This window comes from Nerophis ophidion, linkage group LG15 (assembly GCF_033978795.1).
Source record: "Nerophis ophidion isolate RoL-2023_Sa linkage group LG15, RoL_Noph_v1.0, whole genome shotgun sequence".
Classification (NCBI taxonomy): domain Eukaryota; kingdom Metazoa; phylum Chordata; class Actinopteri; order Syngnathiformes; family Syngnathidae; genus Nerophis; species Nerophis ophidion.
The window spans coordinates 6,214,496-6,224,495 of record NC_084625.1 but is presented as its reverse complement, the minus strand read 5'-3'; the positions used below and the strand labels follow the sequence as shown (position 1 = coordinate 6,224,495).

Sequence of the window (10,000 nt, the reverse complement as noted above, 5' to 3'; positions counted from 1 at the left end):
GGCATAGCTCGGTTGGTAGAGTGGCCGTACCAGCAACTTGAGGGTTGTAGGTTCGATTCCCGCTTGTGCCATCCTAATTACTGCCGTTGTGTCCTTGGGCAAGACACTTTACCCACCTGCTCCCAGTGCCACCCACACTGGTTTAAATGTAACTTAGATATTGGGTGTCACTATGTAAAGCGCTTTGAGTCACTTGAGAAAAGCGCTATATAAATATAATTCACTTCACTCCACTTCACGTCTGACGAGTCCACATTTCAAATTGTTTTTGGAAATATTCGACATCGTATCATCTGGACCAAAGGGGAAGCAAACCATTCAGACTGTTATCTACGCAAAGTTCAAAAGCCAGCATCTGTGATGGTATGGGGGTGTATTAGTGCCCAAGGCATGGCTAACTTACACATCTGTGAAGGCACCATTAATGCTGAAAGGTACATACAGGTTTTGGAGCAACATGTGCTGCCGTCTTTTTCATGGACGCCCCTGCTTATTTCAGCAAGACAATACCAAGACACATTCAGCACGTGTTACAAGAGCGTGGCTTCGTAAAAAAAAAAAAAGAGTGTGGGTATTTTCTTAGCCAGCCTGCAGTCTAGACCTGTCTCCCATGGAAAATGTGTGGCGCATTATGAAGCGTAAAATACGACAGCGGAGACCCCGGACTGTTGAACGACATAAAACAAGAATGGGAAAAAATTCCACTTTCTAAGCTTCAACAATTAGTTTCCTCAGTTCCCAAACGTTTATTGAGTGTTGTTAAAAGAAAAGGTGATGTAACACAGCGGTGAACATGCCCTTTCCCAACTACTTGCCACATTTTGCAGCCATGAAATTCTAAGTTAATTATTTGCTAAAGTTTCAATCAATCAATCAATGTTTACTTATATAGCCCTAAATCACTAGTGTCTCAAAGGGCTGCACAAACCACCACGACATCCTCGGTAGGCCCACATAAGGGCAATGAAAACTCACACCCAGTGGGACGTCGGTGACAATGATGACTATGAGAACCTTGGAGAGGAGATCAAATATGTTGTCTTCGTAGCAAATCCAACTGAATATGAGTTGAAAATGATTTGCAAATCATTGTATTCCGTTTATATTTACATCAAACACAATTTCCCAACTCGGCTTCACGGTGGCAGAGGGGTTAGTGCGTCTGCCTCACAATACGAAGGTCCTGCAGTCCTGGGTTCAAATCCAGGCTCTTTCTGTGTGAATGCGTGGGTTCCCTCCGGGTACTCCGGCTTCCTCCCACCTCCAAAGACATGCACCTGGGGATAGGCTCCTCCCACCTCCAAAGACATGCACCTGGGGATAGGCTCCTCCCACCTCCAAAGACATGCACCTTGGGATAGGCTCCTCCCACCTCCAAAGACATGCACCTGGGGATAGGTTGATTGGCAACACTAAATGGTCCGTAGTGTGTGAATGTGAGTGTGAATGTTGGCTGTCTATCTGTGTTGGCCCTGTGATGAGGTGGCGACTTGTCCAGGGTGTACCCCGCCTTTCGCCCGATTGCAGCTGAGATAGGCGCCAGCGCCCCCCGTGACCCCAAAAGGGAATAAGCGGTAGAAACTGGATGGATGGACAATTTCCCAACTCATATGGAAACGGGGTTTGTACCATAGGTCCCGGCAAGAAATCTGCGTTCAAAGAACTGCGGCTTATTTAAGTCTCACCTTAAAACTCATCTGTATGCTCTAGCCTTTAAATAGACCTCCTTTTTAGACCAGTTGATCTGCCGCTTCTTTTCTTTCTCCTATGTCCCCCCCTCCCTTGTGGAGGGGGTCCGGTCCGATGACCATGGATGAAGTACTGGCTGTCCAGAGTCGAGACCCAGGATGGACCGCTCGTCGGGACCCAGGATGGACCGCTCGCCTGTGTATCGGTTGGGGACATTTCTACGCTGCTGATCCGCCTCCGCTTGAGATGGTTTCCTGTGGACGGGACTCTCGCTGCTGTCTTGGATCCGCTTTGAACTGAACTCTCGCGGCAGTGTTGGAGCCACTATGGATTGAACTTTCACAGTATCATGTTAGACCCGCTCGACATCCATTGCTTTCGGTCCCCTAGAGGGGGGGGGGGGGGTTGCCCACATCTGAGGTCCTCTCCAAGGTTTCTCATAGTCAGCATTGTCACTGGCGTACCACTGGATGTGAATTCTCCCTGCCCACTGGGTGTGAGTTTTCCTTGCCCTTTTGTTGGTTCTTCCGAGGATGTTGTAGTCGTAATGATTTGTGCAGTCCTTTGAGACATTTGTGATTTGGGGCTATATAAATAAACATTGATTGATTGATTGATTGATTAGTGATTCCCAGAACCAGAGAGCATTTATTTCTACATCTGCGGTCCTCTCCAAGGTTTCTCATAGTCATTCACATTGACATCCCCACTGGGTTTTGAGTTTTTCCTTGCCCTGATGTGGGATCTGAACCGAGGATGTGGTTGTGGCTTGTGCAGCCCTTTGAGACACTGGTGATTTAGGGCTATATGAATAAACATTGACTGATTGAAGTGTGAGGACCTCACCTGCTTGTCTTCAGGGCGGGCGTGACCATCGTCCGGGTGTGGCCTTGGCGCTCGGGGTGCGAGTGAAACAGCCCGTCGCACTTCTCGCACAACCTCTGCACGCAGGTGGCGCACTGAGCGTGGACGGGAGACACGCCGCAGATGGTACACATGTCTTTGGAGGGGACAAAACACCTTGAGAGGAGCTCCACTTTCCACCACACCGCTGCTGACGTACCCTGCAGGGCTTCCAGTCCTCTCTCCCGCTTGTGGTTGGTCCTGGCAGGGTGGCGGTGTAAGCGGTCGTCACACTCGTCGCAAAAGGCTTGACCGTCACAGGAGGGGCAAAGGACAGCTGCTCTGCCGCCACACAGGTGGCACTGACTCACTGCGAACAAGAGCCATGAGAATATGAAGTACATTTTACAAAAACAACACAATGAGTGACATGCTCGGGGATTGCTCTTGTTTTAGACTTCAGCGCCCTCCAGTGGACAAATAGTGAATATTCCTGCACATGACCAGATGTACTACATACATACTTGTGGTGGGGGAGTGAGTCACTATTATTTAGAGGGATTGTCATAAAGATCAGGTGTGGCGAAATTATCTTCTGCATTTGACCCATCACCCTTGATCACCCCCAGGGAGGTGAGGGGAGCAGTGAGCAGCAGCGGTGGCCACGCCCGGGGAATCATTTTTTGGGTGATTTAACCCCCAATTCCAACCCCTGATGCTGAGTGCCAAGGGACTGCACTATGGACTGGACTCTCACCATTACGTTAGATTCACTGTGGACTGGACTCCTACAATATTGTGTTAGATCCACTATAGACTGGACTGTCACTTTTATATTAGATCCACTATGGACTGGACTTTCACTATTATGTTAGATCCACCATGGACTGGACTCTCACTATTATGTTAGATCCACTATGGACTGGACTCACACTATTATGTTAGATGTGAAGTGAATTATATTTATATAGCGCTTTTTCTCTAGTGACTCAAAGCGCTTTACATAGTGAAACCCAATATCTAAGTTACATTTAAACCAGTGTGGGTGGCACTGGGAGCAGGTGGGTAAAGTGTCTTGCCCAAGGACACAACGGCAGTGACTAGGATGGCACAAGTGGGAATCGAACCTGCAACCCTCAAGTTGCTGGCACAGCCACTCTACCAACCGAGCTATGCCGCCCCACTATGGACTGGACTCTCACTATTATGTTAGATCCACTATGGACTGGACTCTCACTATTATGTTAGATCAGCTATGGACTGGACTCACACTATTATGTTAGATCCACTATGGACTGGACTCTCACACTATTATGTTAGATCCACTATGGACTGGACTCTCACTATTATGTTAGATCTACTATGGACTGGACTCTCACTATTATGTTAGATCAGCTATGGACTGGACTCACACTATTATGTTAGATCCACTATGGACTGGACTCTCACACTATTATGTTAGATCCACTATGGACTGGACTCACACTATTATGTTAGATCCACTATGGACTGGACTCTCACACTATTAGGTTAGATCCACTATGGACTGGACTCTCACACTATTACGTTAGATCCACTATGGACTGGACTCACACTATTATGTTGGATCCACTATAAACTGGATTGTCACTATTATATTAGATCCACTATGGACTGGACTCACACTATTATGTTGGATCCACTATGGACTGGACTCACACTATTATGTTGGATCCACTATGGAATGGACTCACACTATTATGTTAGATCCACTACGGACTGGACTCACACTATCATGTTAGATCCACTATGGACTGGACTCTCACTATTACGTCAGATCCACTATGGACTGGACTCACACTATTATGTCAGATCCACGATGGACTGGACTCACACTATTATGTTAGATCCACTATGGACTGGACTCTCACTATTATGTTAGATCCACTATGGACTGGACTCTCACTATTATGTTAGATCTACTATGGACTGGACTCTCACTATTATGTTAGATCAGCTATGGACTGGACTTTCACTATTATGTTAGATCCACTATGGACTGGACTCTCACTATCATGTTAGATCCACTATGGACTGGACTCTCACACTATTACGTTAGATCCACTATGGACTGGACTCTCACACTATTATGTTAGATCCACTATGGACTGGACTCACACTATTATGTTGGATCCACTATGGACTGGACTCACACTATTATGTTAGATCCACTATGGACTGGACTCTCACACTATTATGTTAGATCCACTATGGACTGGACTCTCACTATCATGTTAGATCCACTATGGACTGGACTCTCACACTATTATGTTAGATCCACTATGGACTGGACTCTCACACTATTATGTTAGATCCACCATGGACTGGACTCTCACAATATTATTTTAAATCCACTATGGACTGGACTCTCACTATTATGTTAGATCCACTATGGACTGGACTCTCACTATTATGTTAGATCCACTATGGACTGGACTCACACTGTTAGCTGTGTTTGTGAGCGCCATGAAAATGGCGATCAAATACTTTTTCATAAAAATGGTCCAGTAAATTCCTAATATACAATATGTGCACTTTTAAAAATTCAAGATATATTTTGAGCCAAAAGGCATGAAGTCAAAAAAATCTAGAATTGAATCAAAACTGTGCTCGGACACTCACAGCATTTTTTCAGGGGGTGTCCGAGGCCTAGTTTGGGTTTAGGCAGCACGGGTGGCGGCTTGCGTGCAGGCCCCTCCCCTTTCGGTGGGACCGCCTCCACTTCGGCGGCCATCGCGTCCTGACATAAACAAATCAGTGCATCTCCAAGGCAACGAGGATTTAATAAGACGGCAAACCTGTCGGACGACAAACGGGATGACGTCTTTGAAGAGTCCCTGGTGAGGGTGTGTCCCCTAAAAGACGGACACATAAGAAAGTGTCTTCAAGGAGACAACGTACTCGTTGAGGAGAGCCGCCGGACCTGAATGAGCATGTCCAACTCGCAACGTAAAGTCATGACCTCCAGCGTCACAAAGGACACTTTTTCCTGGTCCGGTTCTGTGACTTCTTCGGGGAAACTCAGTCCGTCCAGCTGCATGTTGGTGTAGCCGTAAAGGAAGAGGACTCGCCGGCCGCCCTACGGAATTTAAAAAGAATATTAAAGCTGCAAGCAGGGATGGACGGGACCGACTTTTGCTGGTGTTTCCTGCCTTTACCCATTCAACATTTCTTTACCTGCACATTACCTACCTTCTTTGCATCCTGGGGTCACACTAATGCTTCTTTCTTTCACCCATACACGCTAGTGCTTCCTGCCATCACCCAGACAACATATCTTTACCTGCACATTACCTACCTTCTCTGTATCCTGGAGTCAAACTGGTGCCTCCTTCTTTCACCCAGACAACATATCTTTACCTGCACATTACCTACCTTCTCTGCATTGTGTGGTCACTCTGGTGCTTCCTGCTTTTAAGCAGCCATCTTGAGACGGAAGCAGCGCAGCAGTTCTTTGAAGGCTCGTAAAATCAAAACCCGAGCAGTTAGAAAAACTCTTTGCGCAACTTTTAATCAGAAGGGTTCAATCGCTTTCCTGTGCGAGTTTGAAGCCGACACAACAGACGCGCTCAGAGGAGATAATGTTTGAAAAAAAGGTGACGGGTTTTTACAAAAATGTTGTTTTGAAGGGGTAATTGCCAACTTCCTGTTGATTTTTGCTGAAGGATGTCAATTAATGAAATGTAGGTCTAAGTGAGACCTACATAGATGTTTTTTGTTTCATGTCTCTACGACATTCCTACCGGTTGTTACAAGCAGTTTTGTCTGTGTTTTCTTCCTAGGAGCAGTTTTGTCTGTGTTTTATTCCTGGGGGCACTAGAGCGCAATTTTAAGTTTTGGGTTTGGTTTTTTTATTAGACCGCATTTTTCACCAGTCCTGATGTGTGTGTCCAGTTTGGAGAGTTTTTAAGCATTTTAAGGGGGTCAAATTACAGCTCAAAGAGGCAAAAATGACATTTTTTAGGAAACTTTTGTTTTGAAGGGGTGTTTGCCAACTTCCTGTTGATTTTTGCTCAAGGATGTCAATTAATGAAATGTAAGTCTAAGTGAGACCTACATAGATGTTTTTGTTTCATGTCTGTACGACATTCCTACCGGAAGTAACAAACAGTTTTGTCTGTGTTTTCTTCCTACGAGCAGATTTGTCTGTGCTTTATTCCTAAGGGCGCTAGAGCGCAATTTTAAGTTTTGGGTTGTTTTTTTTTTCACCGCATTTTTCACCAGTCCTGATGTGTGTGTCCAGTTTGGTGAGTTTTGAAGCATTTTAAGGGGGTGAAATTACAGCTCAAAGAGGCAAAAATGACATTTTTTAGGAAACTTTTGTTTTGAAGGAGTGTTTGCCAACTTCCTGTTGATTTTTGCTGAAGGATGTCAATTAATGAAATGTAGGTCTAAGTGAGACCTACATAGATGTTTTTCTTTCATGTCTCTACGACATTCCTACCGGAAGTAACAAGCAGTTTTGTCTGTGTTTTCTTCCTAGGAGCAGTTTTGTCTGTGTTTTAATCCTGGGGGCGCTAGAGCGCAATTTTAAGTTTTGGGTTGGTTTTTTTTTTATTAGACCGCATTTTTCACCAGTCCTGATGTGTGTGTCCAGTTTGGTGATTTTTGAAGGATTTTAAGGGGGTCAAAATACAGCTCAAAGAGGCAAAAATTGTTAGGAAGCTTTTGTTTTGAAGGGGTGTTTGCCAACTTCCTGTTGATTTTTGCTGAAGGATGTCAATTAATGAAATGTAAGTCCAAGTGAGATCTACATAGAGGTTTTTGTTTCATGTCTCTCTGACATTCCTACCGGAAGTAACAAGCAGTTTTGTCTGTGTTTTCTTCCTAGGAGCAGTTTTGTCTGTGTTTTATTCCTAGGGGGCGCTAGAGCGCAATTTTAAGTTTTTTTTTTTATTATTTTTTTTTATTAGACCGCATTTTTCACCAGTCCTGATGTGTGTGTCCAGTTTGGTCAGTTTTCAAGCATTTTAAGGTGGTCAAATTACAGCTCAAAGAGGCAAAAATTACATTTTTTAGGAAACTTTTGTTTTGAAGGGGTGTTTGCCAACTTCCTGTTGATTTTTGCTGAAGGTTGTCAGTGTATGAAATGTAGGTGTAAGTGAGACCTACATAGATATTTTTGTGTCATGTCTCTACGACATTCCTACCGGAAGTAACAAGCAGTTTTGTCTGTGTTTTATTCCTGGGGGCACTAGAGCGCAATTTTAAGTTTATTTTTTTATTTTTTATTAGACCGCATTTTTCACCAGTCCTGATGTGTGCGTCCAGTTAGGTGAGTTTTGAAGCATTTTAACGGGGTCAAATTACAGCTCAAAGAGGCAAAAATTACATTTTTTAGGAAACTTTTGTTTTGAAGGGGTGTTTGCCAACTTCCTGTTGATTTTTGCTGAAGGATGTCAATTAATGACATGTAAGTCTAAGTGAGACCTACGTAGATGTTTTTCTTTCATGTCTCTACCACATTCCTACCGGAAGTAACAAGCAGTTTTGTCTGTGTTTTCTTCCTAGGAGCAGTTTTGTCTGTGTTTTATTCCTGGGGGGCGCTAGAGCGCAATTTTAAGTTTTTTTTTTTTTTTTTTTTTTTTTATTAGACCGCATTTTTCACCAGTCCTGATGTGTGTGTCCAGTTTGGTGAGTTTTGAAGCATGTTAAGGGGGTCAAATTACAGCTCAAAGAGGCAAAAATTACATTTTTTAGGAAACTCTTGTTTTGAAGGGGTGTTTGCCAACTTCCTGTTGATTTTTGCTGAAGGATGTCAATTAATGAAATGTAGGTCTAAGTGAGACCTACATAGATGTTTTTCTTTCATGTCTCTACGACATTCCTAACGGAAGTTGCAAGCAGTTTTGTCTGTGTTTTTTCCTAGGGGGCGCTAGAGCGCAATTTTGAGTTTTGGCTAGTTTTTTTTTTATATTAGATGGCAATTTTTGCCAGTCCTGATGTGTGTGTCAAATTTGGTGAGTTAAGGGGGTCAAATAACAGCTCAAAGAGGCGGCGGTATATTAATAATAAAACCTTAAAAATACAATAGGGTCCTCTGTCCCAAAAAAACAAAAAAATGTTTTCAAAAAAAGCTCTAAAGACGCCGTGTTGGCAGAGGAGTGACGATGTCACTTACCTGCATGGCGTCCACTGTCGTTTTGAAAACCGGGTTGTTGTGCTTGACGCTGCGCCAGTACTTGGGCCTGGTGGAGCTCGTCAGGTTGCAGCCGTACTTCTCCAGGATGCTCAAAGCTTTCACCAGTCTGCCCAACGACTCCAAGACCTGACGTACAAATGAAGGAGTTAGAGACTCTTAAAACTGTCCATTTGTGTGACTACCGTATTTTTTTGGACTATAAAGCGCACTTAAAATCCTTTCATTTTCTCAAAACTCGACAGTGGGCCTAATGTACGGGAAAAGTGTTGGTGGTGCTTACCGACCTTGAAGCTATTTTATTTGGTACATGGTGTATAAATAAGTGTGACCAGTAGATGGCAGTCACACATGAGAGATACGTGTAGACTGCAATATGACTCAAGTATACACTAAAATTGTATATGTTCTATCGACTTGTCCAGGGTGTACCCCGCCCGATTGTAGCTGAGATACGCACCAGCGCCGCCCGCGACCCCCTAAGGCAGGGGTAGGGAACCTATGGCTCTAAGGCAGGGGTAGGGAACCTGTGGCTCTTTTGATGACTGCATCTGGCTCTCAAGATAAATCTTAGCTGACATTGCTTAACACGATAAGTAATGAATAATTCATCCAACGCCCTCGACGCGAATCCTTTAGGGGCGACGGACGGCTGGGCAGTGCCTGAAGAGCTGCAGCCCGCCACCGTAGCCCCCACTCCCTCCCCTCTGTTGCAAGTCTGTAGTTGTATGTTGTGATACGTGTATATGCTTTGCTCTTGAGTTTTTTCCTCATAGCTGTTCTGTGACCCTAAACACTGTTTGTTTGTCTAATCAAATCCATCAGTCAATCAAAGTTTTGTTGTACTTGGGCAATAACAATACCTACCTACCAACCTGATTACGCTGGTAATCACAGTGTCAAAATATGTTCAAGAAGTCGCATTCATGGTAAGAAGTATTTTATTTAATTGTGGTTCGCTTCAGAATAACAATGTTATTAAAAATAAAAAGAGACCTACAATACTCTAAAAATGTTGGTCTTACTAAAAAAAAATGCAGTGTTAAAAAAATATGATATCGCTCTCACAGAAATACATTTTTAAATATTTCGCTTTCATGGCTCTCTCAGTCAAAAAGGTTCCTGACCCCTGCTCTAAGGGAATAAGCGGTAGAAAATGGATGGATGGCATTGAAAAAAATAGGACATTATACACGGCGCTCAAAAATATGTCAAAATGTTGTAGTAGGACTTCGGGAAGCTATGAAGCCGCGCCGCTTGATGGATTGTATAATCACTCGCCATATGTAT

General features: G+C 44.0%; 1 protein-coding gene across 3 annotated transcripts in view; it reads right to left on the bottom strand.

Moving 5' to 3' along the window:
* The window catches only part of LOC133569139 (E3 ubiquitin-protein ligase RNF31-like), a 74,989-nt gene that overhangs the window by 59,873 nt on the left and 5,116 nt on the right, over positions 1-10,000 (bottom strand). For all 3 annotated transcript variants that reach the window (XR_009809762.1, XM_061921313.1, XM_061921315.1), the window contains exons 3-8: positions 8,693-8,839; positions 5,495-5,650; positions 5,370-5,426; positions 5,194-5,311; positions 2,753-2,902; positions 2,536-2,689 (exon numbers count right to left, since the gene is read on the bottom strand). Coding sequence is in view for 2 of the 3 variants with exons in the window: in XM_061921313.1 (XP_061777297.1) it covers positions 2,536-2,689; positions 2,753-2,902; positions 5,194-5,311; positions 5,370-5,426; positions 5,495-5,650; positions 8,693-8,839 (782 nt within the window). In the remaining variant the exon portion in view is untranslated. The remainder of the gene's footprint in view (positions 1-2,535; positions 2,690-2,752; positions 2,903-5,193; positions 5,312-5,369; positions 5,427-5,494; positions 5,651-8,692; positions 8,840-10,000) is intronic.